This window comes from Merops nubicus, unplaced genomic scaffold, assembly GCF_000691845.1.
Source record: "Merops nubicus isolate BGI_N331 unplaced genomic scaffold, ASM69184v1 scaffold16047, whole genome shotgun sequence".
In the NCBI taxonomy this organism is placed as follows: Eukaryota; Metazoa; Chordata; class Aves; order Coraciiformes; family Meropidae; genus Merops; species Merops nubicus.
Genome location: NW_008621176.1, coordinates 27,597 through 51,927, shown reverse-complemented (window position 1 = coordinate 51,927; position 24,331 = coordinate 27,597). Strand labels below are relative to the sequence as shown.

General features: G+C 44.5%; 1 protein-coding gene across 1 annotated transcript in view; it reads right to left on the bottom strand.

Moving 5' to 3' along the window:
* The window catches only part of LOC103776857 (voltage-dependent calcium channel subunit alpha-2/delta-4-like), a gene marked incomplete at both ends in the record, with an annotated part of 53,293 nt that overhangs the window by 3,152 nt on the left and 25,810 nt on the right, over positions 1–24,331 (bottom strand). The window contains 13 exons of the mRNA XM_008944382.1: positions 425–522; positions 1,982–2,027; positions 2,166–2,233; positions 2,881–2,942; positions 7,016–7,087; positions 10,609–10,695; positions 12,110–12,184; positions 14,567–14,647; positions 15,971–16,033; positions 17,146–17,164; positions 17,324–17,331; positions 19,097–19,230; positions 23,694–23,772. Coding sequence (XP_008942630.1) covers positions 425–522; positions 1,982–2,027; positions 2,166–2,233; positions 2,881–2,942; positions 7,016–7,087; positions 10,609–10,695; positions 12,110–12,184; positions 14,567–14,647; positions 15,971–16,033; positions 17,146–17,164; positions 17,324–17,331; positions 19,097–19,230; positions 23,694–23,772 — 892 coding nt within the window. The remainder of the gene's footprint in view (positions 1–424; positions 523–1,981; positions 2,028–2,165; positions 2,234–2,880; positions 2,943–7,015; positions 7,088–10,608; positions 10,696–12,109; positions 12,185–14,566; positions 14,648–15,970; positions 16,034–17,145; positions 17,165–17,323; positions 17,332–19,096; positions 19,231–23,693; positions 23,773–24,331) is intronic.

The window sequence follows — 24,331 nt, the reverse complement described above, 5'->3', positions numbered from 1 at the left end:
GCCCTACCCCTTGACAACTTGGTACAACTGAGGAGGCTGAAGCTGTGGAGAGGAAGGTGGGCTGAAGGACATCCTAAAGCTAAATTGGTGTAGGGAGTTCCTGTGCACACCTGCCCACTTCTGCCCCAGGACAGAGATCCCACCCCATAGTGGTGCTATATCAGCTGTGATATTTGACAGGCTTGAAATGGGAAAACAAAACAAAACAAAACAAAACAAAACAACCAACCCTCTGATGGAGACAAGGAAGTGGATCCTCAGCTCATTTCTGTGTGTGAATTAAGCTGGGCTTGTGTTCAGTCCTGCCTCTGTGAACAGGTGCCACAGGAGCTCAGTCTGACACAAATCAGTTTGTCACGGTCCCCTTTCCCATGTGATGGGTACAGGAAAACCCCATCAGGGCCCTCTGGTGCCTGGGACTCACATTCTAGGTCAGGCTCCTCTCCAGTGAGGAAACGGATCACAGCCTCCAGCTGGTTGAGCTTGCGGTGGTCTGGATCAATGTCAGTGATGCAGTAAATCCTGGTGGGGAGGGAAGAAGTCCACAAGGGTGAAGAGAAATCACAGTCAAGCAAATACTTCTGGAAAATAATAACTGCAAACAAAACTTCAGCGGTAAAGCTTGGGCTGCAAAGATTTTGCTGCTACTGCTTGCTGTGCCCACTCAAAATTTAACAACGTGACCCTGAGGCAAACCCTACCAATAAACCAAACACCAAGTAATCTGACTTCTGTGCTTAGTAGGGCTGCTATTGTGTCCTCTGGCATAAGCTCACAATGCAACGTAGCAGTCCCAAATCCTTCCAGCAGTTATCTGTATTATATGTGGTTTATGATGCCTACCTCTGTCTATAACAATAACAAAGTGGTGGAGAAGCCTGAAAAGCAGAGGGTCACATGCAATGTGAATAAAACTGGACTGGGAGAAGATAAACAGAGACAGAGAAACAAAAACCGAGATAAGGAATGAGCTTTCAGTATGATACAGTGGCAACAAAAGCTGTCCCAAGGGGACACAGCTGCAGGAGCCTCAGGATGGTTTGTGGATAAGTGGGGGAATGTATTACAACTGTATTATAAAATAAACCAGTCCTCTAATCTTGCTACCTGTTTGGACTGCTTCATTGTCAGGACAATGGAGAGGAGGGGGTTGTAAGAGAATTACAACTCATAAAGGAGCTGAAAGGAGTGATTTATGAGAGCAGTCTGAGAGAAATGAATATGTAAAGTGTGGTAAGCTGACACCCCAAGTTAGGAGTAGAAGAAGGAGAAGTCACTGCTTGTGTCTCAAATATGCTGCCTGTGAAACTTGACAGTGTAATGAGAGGTGTGAAAGGCTGCAGGGTTTCTTGAATATAGTTATTTTGGCTTTGATACAGGCTGGGTTCATGTGCCTGAGTGTAACTGAATGTTGGGTTCATGAAAATCCCAAACCTCCCAGCAGTAAATGGAAAGTGCCATGCTTCACTCTGTTACGTATCCAAACAAAGCAATACCATAAGTTATGCTTGCTATTGAAACGTGGGTCATAAATCACCTCTGTGTTCACTAGAAAGTAGGTCTAGGCTCAGTTCAGAAGAATGCCAACCAAAAATAAACTAGCATTCAAAAAACCATTTCAATCTCTTGTCAGGAAATTTTGTTGCAAGCTTAACAAGTCTCACATACTGTAGGTTTTGTAGCACAATTCTGAGCAATGTGAGGAGGAACAGAATAAGTCTGCACACAGAAGACTGAGGATAAGTTTCAGGAGATATTTCCTAGCAGAGGGATGTGGCAGGCCTCGGTAGGATCTCCAAAAAGGAAGAGGTGGAACAGAATTACATGAAGACAATCAGGTTTTTGCAGCAGGTACAGCCCCTGAACAACACTGCTTTTTCTCTAGGCCACAGAGGGGGGCGAACTCAAGCCAAATTGCTGGGAACTTTGCCAAAATCTCATGACAAAACCCTGTATCTTTGACAATATTTCTTCCACTTACCATTCATTCGCTAAAGACAAGTCTGGCTGGAGCAGGTCGTGCAAACCTGAAACCAGATAATATGTAGAGTATTCAGGTAGGTAGCAGATGGGGAGATAAAGGCTGTGAGGGAGAAGTGAAGCAGTGAAGTTCAGAGTCACTACCTTGTCCCTGAGGACAGCATGGCTGTTTCAGATGAACCTACCTTCTTCCACTGAAGTGTTCCCCAGCAGAATGTACTCCCCATGGCCCCTGGACAGCACAACACCCAGGCTGCAGGCAGGAAGGAAAACAGAGGGCTTGTCAGCAATGAGAGGTGTAATCCCTAAGCATGACACTGCATTCCCTGCAATTACAATCTTTAAAGACATTAACTCCCTCCACAGCTATTAAAGAAAAGAACATAATCAAAAGAAGATTAAGTGAGATCCGATTTCAGCACAAGAGGCTAAGGAACCTGTCTATAGAGCTATGAGGCATTTTTGGTGACAGGTTTTTTTTGCCAACTTTGTAGGTTCAGGTCAACAATAACATTTCTCAAATCTATGCTAATTTCAAACCATTTCAGTTGGGGGAAAAACACATACAAAAATTTTTGCTTGATTTCTTATGTGATGTTTTAGAATTCTGGGTTTCTAACAGTGCTTTGGTTAGAGCCATACACCAGAACATAAGCTATATTGAAACAACATGCTTCATCTAAGGTATAGCATTTGGACTCTCAACTTCAGATAAATCATAATATTCCTTTGAGTTGACCCCAAACAATATTTTAATGGCTATAGGAACAAAGGAATCAATTATGCACACCACTCTACTCATGAGTTGTAGCTAATTTTATGAAGAAAAGGGACCAATTTACTGTGCCTGATGGCAGATTTCTGATACAACTTGTTGGTGTCACTTGAGTCCTTGCTCACCTGAAGGGTGTGCCACTGATGTCCGTGAAGAAATAATCATTGGTGAGGAAGAGAACTCGTTTCTGGAATAAAAACAAGAATAAGAAGGTGAGAGACCATCTGACAGATGAAGAACACAGTGGTGATGGGGAGCTGGGATATACATCCCCAAGCCTAAGCAAAAGCAGTTGATCATTACCAACTTTTCACACCCTGCTAGGGCTGGCTGGAGGCAGGGATGAATACTGCACCGTATTCAGCATATTCAGCAACTTGTGACTTTCAGGATCCAGTCAGCCACTCTGTCTTTCCATCTATGGCTTCAGTTAAACCTTTCTTTGCTCTAGGGCTCCTGCACAGTCTGCAGGAAGGGGTGGGGGAAAGCTGTCCTCTCTCTCACACCCTCTGAGCCAACTCGTTGGGGCCCTGCTGCTCTTTTGCTGTACAGAGCATCCTTGATGGCTTTGCACATCATCATCCCAAGCAGGAAGGGGGTGGGGCTCAGTGGGACAGGTAGAAAGGAGGTGTGGAGTCAGAGGAGAGGCAAAATGGCAAACCTACCCACTGTGCGGGTGGGCAGCTGGGGCCAAGTCTCCCCACTCCTGTGGGAAATGCCTAGATTCCTGACATTTGCTTTCATGCTAAACTGGGACAAGATATTAACACACTCCACTTTTCTTAAAAAGCATCAGTAAAAAAAAAAAATCTACCTTTCAAATTAAAAAAAAAGTGCTGATTCAAATCCAAACCATTTTGATTCACATGAAAATATTTTTTTTCAGACTGACATTTCAACTTAAGACATTTCAGATTATTGAAAGCTGCTTCAGAACTTCAGCTGTTTGCCAGACTGGCCTTTTCCTGTAGGAAAGTGTTGATTTCAGTGGAACTCTTTTCCAAAGGAGAAAAGTTTTTGGAAAGTTTCTATCCAACCCTTATGCCTTATGTTTAAAATCCCAGCCCTAGTCTGAAATGAGGTGAGAGGATGTGTGTGGGAGACAGGGAGTGAGCACAGAAAACTCGGTGTTCCCCAGGGAAAGCCATGCCTGCTCTAGCCTGCTTAAGCTGTGCAGCAGTGGAAGTGGAGCGATGCACAAAGGGTGTGCTGGCACCAGCTCCATAGTGTGCCCCCAGTTTGTGCACATAGAGCTTCGTGGGCTGATGGGGATTCTTGTTAGGTGAGGAGGTGGCAGGTGGGTCAACCCCTTCCCTCCCCTCTCTCTCCGTGCATGGCAATTGTGTACCGCTCAACGACAGGGTCCAAGTCTTTTGCTGAGCTGAAGTGTTCCAGAAGTGCTGTGATACCCCCAAGGAACATGGCACAGTGTGCTTTGGTGGCTGTGGGGAAGGTACAATAGGTATTAAGGCTCCCTTTCCTTGCCAGTCTGATCTGATGGTGAAGTGGGGGAGGCATAGGGAAGGAGGAGACCTGGGGATGTAGTTCTGCCTCTGGGGGAAAGGATGCAGCAGAAAATGGCCCAGGGTGCCACTCTGAGACCCTTTGCTTCAGCAGGGCTTGTTCTGCTCATTCTGACCTGTCCCTCTTCAGCACATGCAGCCATTTAGCACTTGTGCCTGGTGGAAGAGAGGACAAACCTCTGTTTGGGCAGAGGGAGGGGATGGGTTTTCGGCCCTCTCCAAGACAGTTAGTTAGAAGTATCACCACTTATCCATGGGAAGGAAGAGCAGCAGAGGCACACCTGAACTGAGCAGGGGTGAGAATGATCACGCAGGACTTTTGCTACATAGTGCAGAGCAAGGGAGAAGCCGAGAACATGGGTGTGCTGGCACAGTGGCTTACTACCATCCTTGGTCTGGGAGTGCGTGTATTTCCAGTTTTGGTATTGTCACTCTACTAGGTAGCCTGTCCAAGCTAATATTTTGCTATAGCTCCTACCCAAGTCTTTGCTCTTTTGCTTTTACAGTCATGACCCTAGCTGCAAGCAAAGGCATTTTTGCCACCAGGTAGATCTCTCTAACAACCACCCCTTGCCTTTGGTCCTTGCTTTTCCCTCTCTCACCCTGCTCTCAATACCTTCCAGAGATCAACCTGGGGAATCACAATGTGGCTGACAGAATAATTTCTATCCCCTTCACTCAGCCCTGCTCTCTGCCATCTGACTGCCTCGCTGTTTTTGTCTGCAGACTGTCAGCACTTTCTTTATTTCTACTGCTGCTCTGCTTCATCAGCTAGAGGAGTGCAAGTGGGAATGGTTTTCACTTGTGGTCCCCACTCCGTGTGTATTCTGAAAACAGTAAAACTGTCACATGCTCTGCTTTAGTCTTCTGCTATGCTTCTTAAGGCTTGCGTAGTTGCAGAATGAAACAGACAGTATCTCTTACCAGGGCTACTTTTTGTTATCTTTTTTCCCTGTGTAGGGGAGCAGAAAGTTGTCCCATCTTTGGGTGACTCATAACAGATGCTATTAAGGGTGCACAGAGACAGAGAAAGAGGTTAATATGGAGAAATAAGCAATCTAGACTTACAAGGATCTGACTGGAAAACTGATTGCTTTTCTGACAGAATAACAAAGATAATGGATGAAGGGAATAAAGGACATGCAAAGTATCTAGGTTTATATAAAGCACTTGAAACAGCTTCTCATGAAATTCTATTCTAAAAAAAATCAGTTAAAGTGAGCTTAAATAAGATGTGGAGTGAGGACCAGCTGCAGTACTGTAAACATAAAGAAAGAGTAAACAACAGAGCATCAAGGGAAGAAGATCTAATGAGAGGAACAGACAGACTCTATCTTAGGAGCCCTTGTGTGCAGTGATCTGCAAGACAAAATAAAACAGCATTTCTCTGCATACTGAGAAAAAGTCCCTACCGCCCTAAAAATTAGAAAGGCTGGACAAGAAGGAGGTGTGGGAGTCATGTGGAAAAATGGCAACTGAAAAAAATAGCTAAGAAACAGGGAAACCAAGGCAGCAGTTCAGGCACAGCTGTGGGAGGGAGAAAGAATTGAAAGGACAGCAAAAAGGAGATTTGGGATTCCCTGTTTAGAAATATTCTGTTGCAGAGAATAGATGCTCTCTACAGAGCAACAGCAAAACAGTACTCAACCCACAGAAGCCTTGGTACTTGTTTACCAGAAATGGTACAAAAGACAAAGGGAATAAAAATAATCGCTGACTTGCTTGGACTGACAAGTGTGCAAGTATTTCAAATGCAGACCTTAGCAATGCCCAGAAGAAGAAGGGCAAAGCCATTGACAGGCACCTGGTAGTTGCAAACACCAAGCATAGAGAAGGAGAGTTTAGTTACAAGATCTAGCATTACAACCATTCGGAGGAAACAGAGGGGTGTCTTCATTAGGAAATGACACCATTTCATCAGGGGCTGTGAGCAGCTGGTCTGCTGGAACTGGTGCTGACTGTGGCTTAGCATGGGAGTGGTGCAGGCACCCTGATCACTGGGAAAAAAGTGCTCTCTAAAAAAGATGGAAAATTTTCCTGAAATATGGAAGACTTCTGGGCAGTATAACTTGCAGGACTCTGGAATACTTCCTAACAGGAAATGGTGAAAGCCAAAATCTTTAGGAGGGTTAAACAAACCTGAATGAAAAAGTACCAGTGAACGTAAATGTACAAGACAATTTTGCACTGGTTCCAAGGGAAGATGTATAACCCCACATTAGAGCTGGTAAGGAACATTCAAATGTCTCAGTTTCACTAGAACTTTTCACAAAACGTCTTTAAATATTTGCATAGAAATTTAATCCTGGGCCTGGATAAAAGGAATCTCATTGTGACAGAGTAAGGGACAAAGTTTTCATGAGTGTTTTTGGGTAGGGAAAAGGGAGTTGCAAAACTGTCTTCAAACCTCTCTCTGTCTAGGTCAGCTCAGCACAGCCTTCCCCATTCTAAACTCTTGAAAGTCTCTGATTCTTTTCACAGCCCTATAAACAGTGGACAACATGGGTTTTGTCTTTGCCTGGACAAAGTAGGGAGCTATGAGGCATTTCCAGTACCTGTGTAAGAGCTAGCGATGTTCTACTTTATGTCTTTAGCACATGCGTTATATATGTGGTGAAACAATAAAATCCTCATGCTCAGAAATGCTGAGCATTAAACCCACATACTTAATGGTTCTGCAGCATCCATTTCCCGTCCCCCCCTCTTATGTGGCCTGAACAGAAGAATGATTTCTTACCCCTTTATCCACAGGGACCTTTACATCCATAGAGAGGTAGCCTGTTTCCCCATTGATCATGGCAGTTCTCAGCTGCAGAGGTGAACAAGATCAGTATCAGTGTCTCTAGACAGGGCAGGAATTAATAGAGCTGCTTGTCATTAACATACAGGGGCTGGTAGAAAAGAGTGACTGTAGGTTCCCACTCCCACCCACCACCCCCAGCTCTTTCTTGCCTCTTTTAAACTGAAAACTTGCTTTGAGCGGTCAGAATCCTTGTTCAGTCAGGCTGATAAGTGACACAATAATAATGGCTTAGGCTGAAAGCTTGTTGATATATATTTTTAGTCAAAGGAAAGGGTCTGGAAGCTATGAAGTTGTCAATCCAAGTTTCAGACTTCACCATTTGGCAGCTAGAAAGTCATTAGCATGGTGCTTTGGGAGCCTGGAAGAGGAGACATCTGAGAAATCCACTAACTCCCTCAGATCAAAAAACATTTGAAAAACTGATTTATAAATTTTAGGCTATATTCAGCACCACTTCTGAGGTGCAGCAAAGCAGCTGTTTAACACAGCAAAGCAAGACTGTATGATAGCAGGGTAGGCAGCAAGAAGATAATTTTATTCAGTCCAAGTTCCAAAAGCAAAATGTCATTTTCACAATGACTCCCAGCGTCTTGCAAGAAAGAGCCAAGGAATTTTTCCACAAGTGCAGAGGCTTTGACTTTTGTCCAGCCTGCCAGAGCGTATCAGCCTGTTGCTTCAGCTTGGATAGAAAAAAAGGTGGGAAGTAACTTATTCACTCACACAAATTGCTTCCTTGCTTCCAGAGACAGGCCTCCATTCAGGTGCAGGCCAGTCTCAACTGCCTTTGCTTTACAGGGCCACAGTTCTGTTTATTATGGCTGTTTGATGTGGGTTATTTACAGACCTAGAATATAAAGCTTGTGTTTCCCAAGGCCCACATCTTGGAAATCAAAATACTGACTGGTACAATTACTCCTTTTTGGCTCAGAGTGTTTGACCTCCTGCCAGAGCCATGGCATACTCTCTGCTCTGGTCTGGCAACCTGCAGCATTTTCTATGGGTTCTGTGTTTAGCTCAGATATTGCTGCTTCATCCATATCTTCTTGAATACCAGGCATCTCTCCTTGCCCCATAAGGCAGTGAAAAAGTAAATTCATAGATATCTGAGATCTTCTCAGCTCTAGCTAGTCTGTAGGCAGCCTACTTGTACAGCACCCAGCCCCTATGTGACAGTGGCTGTAGGTTGGTGCCAAAATCCTGACTTGCTGCTCCTGCCTCAGTAGCTTTTCCTGCACTGAGAAGTCAATTACAGGCCTGGTGTCTGGGATCCTCTATAATACGCAGTTCTTTTCAGGTAGGGCACTTCGTGCAACACCTGGCCTCCACTTTGAAAAGTGCATAGCAGAGTTTGGGCAGGGGAGTGGTCTGGTGCGTGCTGAAGCACTCATTCTGAACACCCTGAAGGGCAAACTCTTCTGCTCCAGGGCAAGGAGTCTGTGCTGCCTCCATCACTGGCAACAAGTGGTACCGACTGTGTTCCCCTGTCTGCTTGTGTGGTTTCAAACCAACACAGACATAGAGTTTACCCGTGGGGTCTCACAACATCTGGCTGCTTTGACACTCAGTTTCAACATCTTTAAAGACTAATTTCTTCTTCAGTTGTTCTGTCAAGGCTGAAGAAAAATCTGTTTGGGTGACAGCTCCTAGACTGCTGGGGAGGATCTCTCAACCCTTCCCTTTTTCCCTCACCCTGAGAATATCCTGTGCTGCTTTAGAAGCAACCCAAAACTTCCTTGCTGCCTAGCTGCAGATAGTAGCGTTGTGCATCAGTTGGTATTTTCCAGACAGTGCCATCTTCCCTCCCCTAGATTTCTTTCTAGGAGCTGGCTGTATTACACATCATTAGCACTTGGGCATATTTTTCCTGTCTGAATTTGCTGCTTATCAGCGTTGCTGAGATTATGCTGCAGCTGATGTTGAGTCTGTCATTGATCTGATACCATAGCTGCAAATCTGAGTGCTGAAATGTTGGCAGCTTTCTGCTGCAGTTGGTGTATCTTGAGAGTCTCTAGACTTGCTGAAGTCACACTGCAGATATTATTCACGTCACTGAATGCCTCTGTACCCTCAGTGACTGCAGCCTTTCTTCTGGAAAGATGCAGTACGAGAACACAAAGTGGCTTTGTTTTGCATGCCCCTTTTGACTTTCCCCCCCCCCCCACTGGATAGTTTTAGATTGTGTATGGACAGAAATCTTGCAGTTTGCATAATACTTGCATTCAGATGTCCACATTATCTCATCAGACCAGAACCTGCTAGTCATATAAATACAACAGCTAAGCAAAAATCCCTCATTTCCTGGATTTATTTATTTTTTTTTAATAGCAAACTGGGTAAAGATGGGCAGTTCTGAAAGCGGCTCCCGTGAGACAGATAACTACAATGGGAGCAGAGCCCCTGGAAGACATCAACAAACCCCACACAAAGCCATTGGCAACTTGCATCTTGGTTCCACAGCATGTAAAGCTTCCTAGTTTTTTTCTTGCTTTCCATATTTCACATGCAGTCTCTCTGTGTTTCCTTGCTCAGTTTGCCACTTTTCCAATTCCAGAGTTCCTTTGGTGTGGTCCTTTGTACCTGGCCTGCAGTAGCAGCAGTAGCTACTTTGATCCTCTTGCTGGGCAGTTCATATGCCCTACCTGTTTAAGTGGTTATCTATAGCATCAGATCCATTTACCTCGGCTGTCTGCCTGGTAATCCAGAAGCATGTGTTCCACATCTAATTCTATCTTACTCCAAATTCAGTTCTTATCTTAGTAACTTAAGTATCTATTCTCTTCTAATTCTTCTGAGTAAAAGAATACCAGCCACAGAGGAACCTCTCCACCTTCTCATTATATCCAGGTTCCTAGTTGTGCAACACAGCAATGTGCAGCTTTTAAGATACCTGCTGTTTCTTGTTTACCATTTTTTAATAATTTAGCTCCAAAGACAGAAGAAAAAGTATTTTCTAATCTTCTCCCTCTGGTCAGCTATTGCTTTCAGTGCCTCCACACCTGTGCAATAAAGTGGTTTCTGGAAATTTGATTTTCTCAAGTATCTAAGTCCCTTATCCTCTTTGTCTATTACTGTGACTGCAAGCTTTATTCTCTTTTTGAATGTACTTTCATCCTTGTTGCAGGTCTCAGTTGAGTGGCTTCAGCTGTATCTCAAATACTACATGTACAGGTAACATCCTGGCTTGCTGCCATGCTCCTAAACTATCTTGGCTTTGTATTAAGACAGCATTTGGGCCCTGTATACACAGACTGGATCCCTGGAGCATGCTCCAAAATGCTACTTTCTTTCTGCCAGTGCTTTTCCTCCCTGTTCCATGAAGAAAGGAAATTCATACTGGAAAGGAAGGCAAGCACTGTGTAGGGGAGCATCATCCTTGTCCTCTTGTAGACCACCAGCCTCTCGTAGTTAGGACCACTCAGGCACAGAAGAAAACAGTGTCTGCTGCTCCCTTGCCATTTCCATATAGGCACACAAAATAATAGAGAGAAGGAGCTACAATAAGGCTTAATACACTTTCTGATACTCACTATTTCATCCTGGTCTTCCCATTCCACTTCTGAGAGATCTACACTGTTGTAGTTAGGCTTCGGCTTCAGTTTCTTCCCTTCTTTGTACTGATGGTTGTTAAAAAAAAAGTAAAATACTCAAGTAAGTGCCTAGGTAACTTCCTAAACTAACCCTTTAAGAACTGATATGTAATTTGAAAAATAGGGGTGTCTCATTTATTCTCTGACTAGGAAGGCAGCATTTGAGTACAAGTGCCTTCTTGATCCCATGACCATGTATTTCTTTATGCAGGCAGTGTGGGGCTAGGAGAGTTCAAGTGGCAGAGGTTAATCCAGGAGCAAGGGACAGGCAGGAACAGAGATAAACTTGCAGGTGAGGGCTATGACCTCCTTTGTGAGAGTATTCTTCTAAATAGATCAGTACAGTATACATGCCCCCAGGAAATAAGTTTGTTTTTTTTTTTTTTTTTCCCCCACAGCTAAGAGTGTAATCTCATTAACACTATAATGCCAGCAGATCTTTTCTGATGGGAATTAGGCTTTGGCTCCACTGACAGAAAGGTAGGCTTTTCACCTAGGGCTAATTGATGCAAGAGAGCTGTTTCCCTGTAATCTTCCAGATGAAGGAAAATGTGTGAAGCAGACTAAGAGATGCTAATTTCAGGTGGTGGACAAAGCAGTGCCCTTATCTAGCTTTGCCTTGCCCCACCCTAGAAACATGATGTGTCCCTTCTCTTCACATACTGAAGTAACTACCCCTGCCTGTGGTCTCCCTGTGCAAAGCTGCCTTTTTTGAAGACAGCTGCTGTGAAGCTCTGTGGTGGCACTTTCTTTTGCCAGTGACCACACCAATGCTTACAGCAGTGTGGAGGTGGATTTGTGACGACAAGCCTGTGTGTGAAATGAAAAATCATTGCATGCTTGGGGATCTGAGTGGCAAGGACAGCTGTGTGTTTGCAGGCAGATGTGTGCTCTAGAGCTCTAAGCATTGTCCTTGACACCCTCAAGCCCCAGAAGGTCTTTGCAGTCTGATGGTCTCTAAATCGTCTCTGATTTACCATGTTACTAAGATTTGTGGTACTGGACCCTAGTACCTTCATATTCCCCCAATGTCCATCACTACAGCTGCTGGGTAGACATTACTGGGGTACTAATCATGCTGAATCTGTTTGTAGGAGATATGCTTGAGTGAGGGGAACTGTTTCTTCGTCCCAGCAGTGAAAGCTTGCATGGACACAGAGACACATGCACCCACAGTACAACAAAAGCACATAAACACAGCCTTCACAGGCACTCTTATGGAGAACAGACAGGCAGGGTAGGGTGCCTTACACTTCATACACATGTTGGTGCATACATCTACATATGTTGAGTTGATTTCTCTGGCTCTCATGCTCCTGGGTGCCTATATGTCAGAGCCAGGTAGCATTCACAGCTCAATAAAGTATGAGAAATCAGGAGCCTCCATAAAAGCCACTGTTTCCAAGTAAGCAAAGTTTCTCAAATTCACAGCAACACATACCAAAGGACGGAGGTCTGGATGTGAAAGGATGTAGCCGTTGTTGGTGTTCAGGAAGGCATATCCATGGACACCCAGCTGAAGAAAAAGACATTAGAATGATCAGTGCTTTAGCTATAAACACTGCTGCATAATGGGTGCCACTGATACCCTGGCACCATCAATATTCAGAAATACCTTCCTTTGGAAGGTATTGACCAGTAGAAAACAGGGTCCATCCCAAACCATTTATCTCTGGATCTCTGGCCAAGCTGACAATGCTTGGATGCACAAAAGAAAGGGCAGGTAGTTGGTTTGTGTACACATTGAGAAACAGATGCCCTTCTAGAATCTGGTTGACTGTGGACAATTACCACCCAGAGGCAGAATAAACTCTCCACAGCAGCGCTGCATGTAAAATGGGCGAGGGTGAGGAATGCTGTAAACAGTTGACACTGTGTATGCACAGCAGTGAATGAAGAAGCGAATATGAATCTCAGAGACGGCTTCCCTGGAAACCCAGTTGGTCTTCAGAGAGGGTCTGAATTGTGTTTCAGTGTTGGCAAAACCAACTTTAGCCTGGGCCAATTTTACAAGCCTGTATTCTTAAAATGCTCTTTAGCGAATAGTATAATCTAACAAGAGCAGACACTGGCTGACATGAATCTGCAAGAGATTTCTGAGGGGGCAATAACTCAGATGTAATATAAATTCCAGCTAAACCCCGAGTTACTAAAAACCTGATGATAGCCTGCGCTTGCCAAAACAAGAAGCATCTCAAGGAACACAAGAGTGGCTAAGGTTTCTATCTTCAAAAAAAATGTTGCAACTTTATATTTCTATGGACACAATCCTGGAGAGATAACAGTAGTGAAATGGGAAGACAAATAATTTACAATCTGTCTGTGCCTTTTTCGAGGGAATGAATTCTATATTTCACACATCCCAGATCAAAACTTGAGACTCTCTCTATATGAAAGTTTTGTTTTGTTTTTTTTTTTTTTTTTGCAAAGCACACTCAGCTCAGCGTGGCAAAAATGAAACCAAGACATTGGATCAAGACCACAGCCAACTTCCTTGTTGGCCTATTAAAGCTGAAGTTTCCCAGCCCAGTGAGCATAATCAGAAATCTACAACCTCTCAAGGGTTGTAACTCTGGAACCGGTCCTTTGTAACCCTTATGCCAGGGGATTCCAGTGGAATCCTAGATTTCCAAACTGGTCTGGCATTGGAGGAGCTTCTGGGAAGTTGTGTCCTGCCTCTGATGCATAGAAATCCTTCAGATAATTTTCCTTCCTTTGCTGACACAAGTTGGAGGAATGAAGAGTGTCCCTGCCTGGCCAAGAAGAAATAGATTCTTGTGACACATGGCCTTTGAGTGCCATGGGGTGGGGGGAAGTTGAAAAAGTAGTAGTCTCATAGAGAAAATAAACGTGTATAAAAAGTGAAGCTCCTAGACAAGGTTCCCCCAGACCCAAACCAGTTAGCTGAGTGCATGCACTCCAACATTCATAGTTCCTGGGTTGCCTAAAGGATCATTTCCTACAGCTGCATGTAAATGGTCTGCCCTGCATCCATATCTGGAAGTGCCACAGAAATTCATAGCTTCTGACAGCACTTTCAGTCCTGTGAGTCTTCAGCAGTCAGGTTTTGGACAACTGCCTAACTGGTAGTAGTTGTCTGATAGTTATTTAAGAGAAACTGGAAATTTGAAATGATGGCTCAAATTGCCTGATTTCACGGTGATCCTCAGATGTGCTTGCTGCCTCCTGGTGTGCAGAATGATTGAACAGAAGGTTGCTGCACAGAATTTACAGCAGAAAACAAACTAAACAGTGCATCTCTGGAGGGGTTTTCCTATGGATGAAAATATTTTTTTTGATATATAGAACATAGATCTAGCAGAAAGTTGTTGGGCTAACAATTCTGGAGAGCAAATACTCTATCTAGGTACAGCATGAACATGTGAGAGCCAACTTCCTGTACACTGTCCTGACAAGAAATCTTCATGCTGATCTGGAGAAAGGAGTCTCTAGGCATGACAGAAAAGTTGGCCCTCTGTACCCCATTCAGATCTCAGTTTTTCTGCTAAAAAAAAATATTCCCCCCCCCAAGCTGGCATGGCAGATTTTGTCCACTGAGAACTGGATATACAATTTTAATTCTTCTGAGATAGGCTGTCAGATTGTATCATCTCTCAGGGGTCTAGGCTGGTGACCATCAAGATGCAAAGGGTCCATGACCTGTTGACAATCTACTGGATCATCCAGTCCTTGTGTTTCTGAAGCAACCTAAGAGCTTCTAGTAATGAATGATTTCTTATGTGCTATATAGAAATCACACATCACCACATCCAATATCTCTTGCTTTACACCCATAGTTCTTCCTACAGGCAGAGGAATGCTTTTTCAGTCATGCCCATGGAAGAATGACTAGTGACTTTGCTGTGCAAAAGAACAAATTACATTATCTCAGTCTTACCTTATACCGTGGAGCAAGTTTTAACAGCTCCCTCAGTGGCACATCAGAGCCCACCACACCCAGCAGAATGCCATGAGAACGCTTAAAAACAAAGAACAATCCATTTTCAGAAGCAAAACTTTGGTAGATCTCTACCTGAATACCACATTATTGCCTTCCTACTAGTCTCTTACGTGTTTTCTGTAGGCTTGTATGAGTATACTCATTTAAAACCAATGAACGTATCTCAAAAAGTCTCACACACATGTTTATGGAGAGGAGCATTTCTGCCCAATGTCAGGCAGAATTTCTGGCTATGATTCAGAAGTAACATAAAATCATGACAACACATTTTGAGAGCAAAAGCCTACTTCCAGCATGTATAAGTAACTGCAAGGGCAAGGTGATCATGCAACACAGCATGGGTCAGTTGAAAACTTGGACCAACTAAACCAGACATCAAACACAAAACTGTAAACCGAGAAAAAAGTAATGGGCATGCCCAGGAAATGCCCATGAAATGAGGAACTGGTTGTTTAATAACCACCTGGGCTGCATGCAAAAATGACACACGGGCTCCCACTGCAGTGCTGTGCTAATACAGGTTATGGCCATCCTCAGGTGGAAAAGGCAGACAATTGTTTTTAGAACCTGGATGAAGAATTTATCCCTTGCACAGCAATGGTGAAATACCATCCACCATTTTAAAAGGATGCTGAGAAATGAGAAAGGGTACAGAAAAGAGCATCTAAAGGGTTTCAAAACCCAGAGGAAGTGCCCTTATCAAAGACATCGGAATTATTCAATCTTTTTATCTTATCAAAAGACAGAGAAGTTTGACTCTACTGCAGTGAAGATGATGATGCCCAGGAGAAGACAGCAAAGGGTACAGGCTTTTTAATCTAGCAGAGAAAGCCAGTATGACAGGAAGGTGAGGCCAGAGAAATTGGAAGTTGAATTTAGACACCAGTTTTTAACACAAAATGAGAAGCCAAAATGGAAAGCTTGAGTATGGAAGCTTTTCTTCAGTGACACTTTTGCCCAACACAGGTTATTGAGCTCATGAAGGATCATCTATAAGAAATGTAAAGGTCTGTAATAAAATGCACAGACTAGACAAGGTAATGATCTCCTCCAGCCTGAACTTTATGGGTCTGTGAATTAGGCTTGGTTTCAAAATGGAAGGGATAAACCAGAGAGGTGTCATATTTAAGGGATATTTTGAAGAAATAGCATTCAAAGGAAATGACAGACTATCATTTTGTCAGATAAATTATCAGCCTCACATCCTGCCAGAGGTCTACTGCAGTCCCTAATGGCCAGCTTTTCTTTCAGAGACCCACTGGCTTTAAAACTTTGCAAAGATCAGCCGTGTCCTTTCACCTCTGCTGCCTGGGAGGAAAGCGTAGCCCACCTTGCACTCACCGTCTCGTTCTTTTTGCTGAAGACTGGCATAGCCACTGTTGTCATGAGCAACAGACTTTGAGCCTGAGATGCAAAGAGCTGCCACAGAACAATGAGCCGTATGTTAGCACATGCAATATCACGGATAACCTGACCAAAAGGCACTGGAATTCCCAAGGACCCCAGATGTTGATTACAATTAGCCACCTCCTTGCCTCCCACACCCCTCTAAAAAGAGATGGCAGCACTTTTCAATACTCTGTATCCAAAAGGATTGTGGGATGGATGCTTGCTTGTGTGGAGTGATGAGGATGGGATGAAAGCCAGTGAAATGTGTTGAAGGAGGAGAAATTACAGAGCTGTTTCAATGAAAATACAAGAATCTGTAGAAGTGGTGGCCCAGTTTATACCCACCATGCACTGGGAGTGTAGAAATGGGCACTTATGCAACAAGTGTAAACATCACCAACACAAGGAGAACAGAACAAAGCAACAGAAATATGAGCAAAATCACAAACAAGATAGCATCTATGTCGCAAACATATGGATACCACAAACGAGAAACACCACAGGCAAATATTTAAAGGCACAAATACACACAGACCCTGCTTATATATGCTTGTTACTCAAGCATCTAAGCTCTAGGAAAAACAGAGACAAAATCATGATTGAAACAGATATAACATGGTGAGCTCTCTTTACAGGGGTTACAGGACATGCATGTGTAATGAGGTAACAGATATTCCCAGTTCTGCAGGAGACAGATGCTCTAAAAACACACATGAAGGGAGTTAAAACAGGCAAGACACATGCAAAACAGTCTCCCAAACGTGCCTAGCTAGAGAAAGGACCTAGTGTCTTGATGCCACTAGCATCCTCCTCCCACCTCTCCTTTGGTCAAGTAAGCAGCAAGGCAAGAAATTACCTTCTGTCTCCATTACTCCACATGCTGGGATTCATAAAGTCAATAATCTATACAGTTGCTTGATGTAGATTGGAGCCTGATACCTTGAGTTAGTGGTCTGAATGATTCTTTGTGGAAATTTTCTATTCCCACTGACACACACACCAGCACAGGACAAGTAAACTTCTCTGGCACTTAGTGGACATGTGGAAAAAGAGATCTGGTGAACTAAGCTACAGCGCAACACAAACACCTCTATCTACTCTGAACCAACAGCACAGCTCTCCAGTACATCCAGCACTTTCTCTCCTCTTTTTGCCAGGGTAAGAGGGCTCCTTCAACACTGCAGCCCCCACTCCCCTCCAGATGTACAAGCCAGCTGTGGCTGGGAACACTGGCACTGACACATCAACTGGCACAAGAGAAGCAGCACGCTCACAAAACACAGGGGTGCAGTTACCTCCTCAGACTGTGGCAGCTAGTGAGAAACATGGATGAACAGATGAATGAATACATAGATGGAGGAAGGAATCAAAGGTGGGAAAGGCTGGGGTGGAGGAAGAAAATGGCAAGACAAAGCAAAAGGCAGAAAAAGAGATGCAGCAGAGAAAGCCCAGCAAACAAATCCCTGTGGCTGCCTTGGTAAGTTTGATACCATTCCCCAGTGCCAGGGTTGGAATGCCTGATAATAGAATAAACTTGCTGGGAGTTAGCAGCATTTCTGGAGTTTTTGCTTAGCACACTCAAGTACCATGTCCCCAGCTCTCATTTGGCACAGCTCCTGCAGCAGAAGACATCCCCGTGTCACCTTCACAGAGCTAGTGTGCCACAGCTGCAGCCTCAATGGTCTGCCACAACACAGAGGTGGGGAAGATTCCTTCCCACAAAATTCTCCCAAGTATAATATCTGTGTCATGATTGTGCAAGCCGGCTGCTTTCGGTATTTCTTGGGGTTTATGTGATCTTGAGTCTGAGCACAGCATCAAGCACCATGATGTGTGACTTGGACCTCCATGTTTCCTGCTACAAAGCTGAGCTTGGTAGCCTTAGTTTTACTCCAACTCAGAGAATTCGTGTTTCTTATCTCTGATCTTAAACCCGAAAACTGTAAGTTCTCCCCAGGGCTGTGACAGACACCTGGAAGCTGCTGCTGGCCAGACTGGAGCCAATAACTTCAGTCCCACAGTAGGATTGTTTACAGAAACATTCTAAATGTTCCTTGAAGATTTTTCCCCTCAGATAGCATGAACAATCCTGAGACTTCAGGTCTGTTTCTGTAGGAGGGTAAGCTGACTTCTTGTAAGCTCTAGCTGTCCCAATTATGCAGGCACTCCTTTGAGGTGAAAAGTCCAGTGTAGGAAAAACCAATTATCTTCCTGAAAGCACAGAGAGTCCCAAAGGAACTGTAACTTTCTATTTTGGCAATGTAAACAGAGATAGAGATGGAGACTGAGGAATATCTTCTATTTGGGGAAGTGCAGGGGAAGGATCCTTCAGTGGTGGTCTACTTATTTGTCCTTCCCTTCACTCCTTTGAATTTCAAAGCTACCTTGGCAACACAACACGGTAATAGCACCTGCCCCTGGTGCAAACATCTTCCTGTAGAGTAGGCTTGAGACAAAGCAAGGGGCGTTGGGAGTGCTATCTATCTGGTCCTCTGTGATGTGCCCTTTACCCACAGGGCTGAGCACAGGGCTGCTGCGGTGAATTTAGGGCTTGCTACTGCTCCAGGACTGAAAGAATGAGCTTGCTTCTCCAACAGAGATCTTTATCTTTGAGCGGCAAGCAGTGTGCATTTAGCTACTGGGCTGGAGGAAATAAAATCTCCGTGACCCGTATCCTGAGATGTAAATAATCTTGCCTGTGAATAATCCTTTAGAAGGTAACCTGCTTTTACAGAAGCACTACTTAAGTCCTGCTGTGCCTGTGTGATTAGTCCTGGGCTCCTGGGTCACTGCATTTTCAGATGTGAGTCTGCATATACATCTGAACTCCAGGGGCGAGCAGAAAAGAAATATTGTCTGTCTTAGAGCCAGAGACCAGTAATTTCTATCAATCAACCAATTCCTGGTTTTGCATAAGTTTCAGGACTTTGTTTTGATTCTCACACATGTAAGGTATTTAGATGGGAAACTGGAACAATTTATATGCCTAACATACTAGCTGAGTGCCTAACATCTTTGCTGGTTTGGCTCATAGACCCTGCTCTTTGCTGACCAAAGACTCGTGTTGTCAGTCCTTACCGCGCTGTCCATGTAGGCTTCAGTCCAAATAATGTCATGGTCGTGGTTGATGACCATGGGACGGCTGAGCACATGCAGGTACTCCATCACATTCTCCTGGACATCTGCCAGCGTGGATATCTGAGTGTAGTAGCCTTTATGAAGAAACAGAAGTGTTAGTCCCTCTGCTAACACATCTTCCGTATATTTAAATGATTGTCCATGCAAATTTAGAAAACTAGATATCAAAGACTGTACCTACCCCAGTGATTTATCTACCTTACAAAAAGTGCCTTGAGGTGCCTTGTATCCACAAGCTTCTGTGGGCACAGGTTTCTGTGGAAATCTAGAGTTTAAACGTACTGTCTCTGTTCTCAAAATACTGGACCAATGCTCTAGACCAGAGTCTTGATGTAACCAGAGTCATGCTAAGTAGATGTAAAATGTTGGTTCGGGTCCTAGGCAAAACTGTCTACTACTCAGGCTGCCTTTGGTCCTGCATGCCAATCATATGCATACAAAGTATGCCATCAGGCTATCCACTTACCCTGCCCAATTTTATATGAAGCCCAAAATCCCAACTTCTCTTCCAGATTTTTTTCCAGAACTCTGCTCTTCAGTCTGCCTAACTTTACATGCAAGGATGGTGACTACTTCCTTCTAGCCATTGGAAGCAGAACGTAAAAGTGCAAATTATCTATTTCTGGAGCTGTCAAAGTTATCAAAGTGCTCAAAATGAGCTTATTAACTGGTTAGAAATGCTATCAGAGTGTAATATTACAAGGACCCTTGTCCTGCTTCTCACCACATGGAACATAATGGTTGTACTTGGTATAGGACAGAGTATGTCAGAGAGATGGAAAACTTTATTTGTCACTAGGAAGACACTGAACGTGAGAACGTGAGAAGACGTGAGAAATGGCTCATGATCTGGGAAGCTTTGTGATGCAAAAATGGATTTAGTGTGCTTGAAAAGGACTACAAGAACTATATAATGTGTTGAAACAGAACTACCAAAATCAGTGAGCCTTCTGTGGAGCTCAAGTCTGGCAGGTGAGAACTCAAATGTAAAGAGTGTATTTTTGTTCTGTGGTTATTCAGGAGTAGCCGTTCTAAAGTTTTATGGTGAACCAACAACACCATGAATTCCCTGTCACTAAGTTTATTGCTGAATATATATTCTGAAATCCAGGTTTTTGTTTCATCTATAAAAAAAATAAAATGTTACATGTGATTCATAGTGCTAATCATGGAATCATAGAATTGTTCTGATTGGAAGAGACCTTCAAGATGACTAAGTCCAACCATTACCCTAACACTACCAAGTCCACTACTAAACCATGTCCCTAAGTGCCATGTCTACACAGTTGATATGCCAGAGGGATGTGATGCCATCCAGAGGGACTGGGATAGGCTGGAGAGGTGGGCCCAAATGAACCTTATGAGGTTCAACAAGGCCAAATGCAGGGTCCTGCACCTAGCCCACGGTAACCAGCACTATCATCATAGGCTGGGAGAGGGTTAACTGGAGAGCAGTCCTATGGAAAGGGACTTAGGAGTGCTGGTGGATTAAAAACTGGACATGAGCTACCAATGTGCAATCACAGCCCAGAAGGCAAATCACATCCTGGGCTGCATCAAAACAACTGTGGCCACCAGATCAAGAGAGGCAATTCTGCCGCTCTACTCTGCCCTAGTGAGACCTCACCTGGAGTACTGTATCCAGTTCTGGAGCCCCCAGTGCAAGAAGGATGTAGACATATTGGACCGAGTCCAGAGGAGGGCCACCAAAATTATCAAGGGATTGGAGCACCTATTGTATGAAGACAGGCTGAGGGAGTTGCGGCTGTCAGCCTGGAGAAGAAAATGCTCCAGGGGGACCTTATAGTGACCTTTCAGTACCTGAAGGGGCCTACATGAAGGCAGGGGAGGGACTATCCAAAAGGGTTTGTAATGATAGAACAAGGAGTAATGGTTTTAAAATAGGAAAGGATAGATTTAGACTTGATATTAGAAAAAAAAAAATTCTTTTATGTAAAAGTAATAGATGGAATGGACTGCCCAGAGAGGTAGTGGAGGCCCCAACCCTGGAGTCATTCAAGGTCAGGCTTGATAGAGCCCTGGGTGACCTGTCCTAGGTAGAGATGTCCCTGCTTGTGTAGGGAGGTTGGATCAGGTGATCTCTGGATGTCCCTTCCAGCCTAAAACATTCTATGATTCTACACACTTTTTAAATACCTTTAGAGATGGCGACTCGACCACTTCCCTGGGCAGCCTGTTCCAGTGTTTGACAACCCTTTGGCTGAAGAAATTTTTCCTCATTTCTAACTCAAACTTCCCCTGGTGTAACTTGAGGCCATTTCCTCTTGTCCTATTGCTTGCTACATGCGAGAACAGACTGACTATCAACTTGCTACGACCTCTCAGGTAGTTGTAGGGAGTAAGAATGTCTCCCCTCAGCCTCCTTTTTCTTAAGGCTGAACAACCCCAGTTCCCTCAGCTGTTCCTCATAAGACTTGTCCTCTAAGACAAGCTTCTTAGAACTTCAAGCTCACCAGCTTCATTGCCCTTCTTTGGACACATTGCATCAGCTCAGTGTCCTTCTTGCAGTGAGGGGCCCAAAACTGAACACAGTACTCAAGGTGTGGCCTTGCCAGTGCTGAATACAGGGGCATAATCATTCCCTGGTCCTGCTGGCCACACTATTTCTGATACAAGCCAGGATGCCCTTGGCTGCCTGGGCACACTGCTGGCTCATGTTCAGCCCACTGTCAGCCAACACCTCCTGGTCCTTTTCTGCCAGACAGCTTTCCAGACGCTCTTTTCTGCCAGACCGCTTTCCAGGCGCTCTTCCCCAAGCCTGTGGTGTTGCCTGGGGCTGTTGTAACCCAAGTGCAGGACATGGCACTTGGCCTTGTTGAATCTCATACTATTGGCTTTGGCTATTGATCCAGCCTGTCCAGATCCCCCTGTAGGGCATCCCTACCTTCAAGCAAATCAACACACCCACTTGGGGTCATCTGCAAACATGTTGAGGGTGCCCTCAATCCCACCCCTCCAGATCTTTGATAAAGATACTCAACAGAACAGGAACCAATACTGAGCCCTGGGGAACAGCACTTGCGACCAGACGCCAACTGAATTTAACTCCAGTCACCACCACTACCTGGGCCTGACCTTCCAGACGTTTTTTTATCCAGCGAAGTTTATGCCCATGCAAGCCATGAGCAGCCAGTTTCTCCAGGAGGATGCTGTAGGAAACGGTGTCAAAGGTTTTACAAAAGTCCAGATAAACAACATCCACAGCCTTTCCCTCAGCCACTAAGTGGGTCACATTGTCATAGATGATCAGGTTAGTCAAGCATGACCTGTCTTTCATAAATGCATGCTGACTGGACTTGATTGTCTGGTTGTCCTGTATGTGCCTTGTGAAGGCACTCAGGATGGTCTGCTCCATAACCTTCCCTGACACCGAGATCAGATTGACAGGCCTGTAGTTCCCTGGATCCTCCTTCCAGCCCTTCTTGTAGGTGGGTGTCACATTTGCTAACCTTGAGGTTCCACTGGACCCTCCCCAGTTAGCCAGGACTGCTGATAAATGATAGAAGGTGGCTTGGTGAGCACTTCTGCCAGGTCCCTCACTACCTTTTGGTGGATACCATCTGGCCCCGTAGACTTGTGTGTGTCTAAGTGATGTAGTAAATAAATGAACGTTTGTTAGTCTTGAACATCCCCAGCTCACAGACATTCTGCAGGCTGTCTCTTCTCTGTCTGTCTTCAGGAGCAAATGCACCCATGCATTTCACAGCCTGCTGGAGCCACTGCTGAGACAGGAAGAGTCAATATACCCAGCTAGTCAGCCCCCTGCTTTGGCCTTCCCTTCTTTCCTTTTTTAAGCAGAATACTGATGTAGCAACCATTGCTGTCTCCAGACACACTGAGGCCAAGTCCTGCCCAAACAGGGAAGACTTTTTTTTTTTTTCCCCTCTCTTTCTTTACCCTTGCAGACTCTGATAGGGATAACAGGACTTTTCAACTTGCCCCAAATGCATAGAGGTGACTTATCTACTCTGAATGGATTTTCCCACTCATGCCATTTCATGCAAGCTAGAGACAATATTGGTTTTGGGGAGGGATTAACAAGCTCTTCTGGTACCTCAGTGAAACCACTGAGACATGCAGAAATTTGGGCAGGATATAGGTGTTAACCTGTAGCGATTGTGAAAAATCCTGTAAAAAAAAAAAAATTATGTTCATTTTACATCTTGGCCAAAAGATGTCAGGCTTTGTGACAGAATTTTAGACAGATTGTCAAAAGCCAACAACTGGGGCACAGTAAACACAGAGACTTAGGTGAACCACAGCCAGCATGAATCTCGGTCGTAGTGTCCCCTGGCACCGTGACAGGAAAATGAGGTGGCTCAGCACGGATGACCTGTGTTAGACACAGACACACTTCACATGGACTAGCAAGGCTTTTTTCCTTAGGTTGTCTTCCAGCCAAGGGCTCATGGGTCCTAGCTGTAGTGGATAAGCCTTAGAGGGGTCCAGGGCCCTGTGGCCGCACTCCACGTGTGACATGTGTGATGGGGATTGGGGAACCATTCGCATACAGCACCTTTATTGTTGCAGGCGATCCATTTCACGTTCGGGGCAAAAGTGACCTCCCGTCCAATGAGGTAAGTGAAAACCCGAACCTGGGAACAAGAACAAAAAGCTGGAAGAATTAGGCTGTAATGTATTACTAAACCCAGATGGCTGAGATTTGACATCCCATTAAATGCTGGTGTGAATGCCTGTTTGTGGTGCACAGCAATGGCTCTGCCTTCACACAGAGAGAGGAGCCTCTTGCTCCATTTGTTCTGCATTTTGTGGGCTGGAACTTAATTTCCAATTACAATAAGCTTAGAAAGCCAAGTAGCACCCGGGAACGTATGAATAACAAGGCAGAAGTGCAAATTCTGTTTGACTTTATGATAGCAGCTCTGCCAGGCTCTCAGCAACCACATGCGGAGAGGTTTATAGCTCACAGGAATCCTATACCCTGGGGAACAGCAGGCCACATGAATCATTTAAGAGAAATGGTGAAGCTTTCTCTATGTTTGACCAACAACAAAAGAGCCGATCCTGAAATAAACTGCTTTCACAACCCCACGCTCTGGTCTCTCAGTAGGCTGCTTCTCTCCCATTGTGCATTGCTGCTAGCTGGGCTAAGGTAAATAAATCAGGAGGGTTTAGGATGAGCTGTGGTCTATT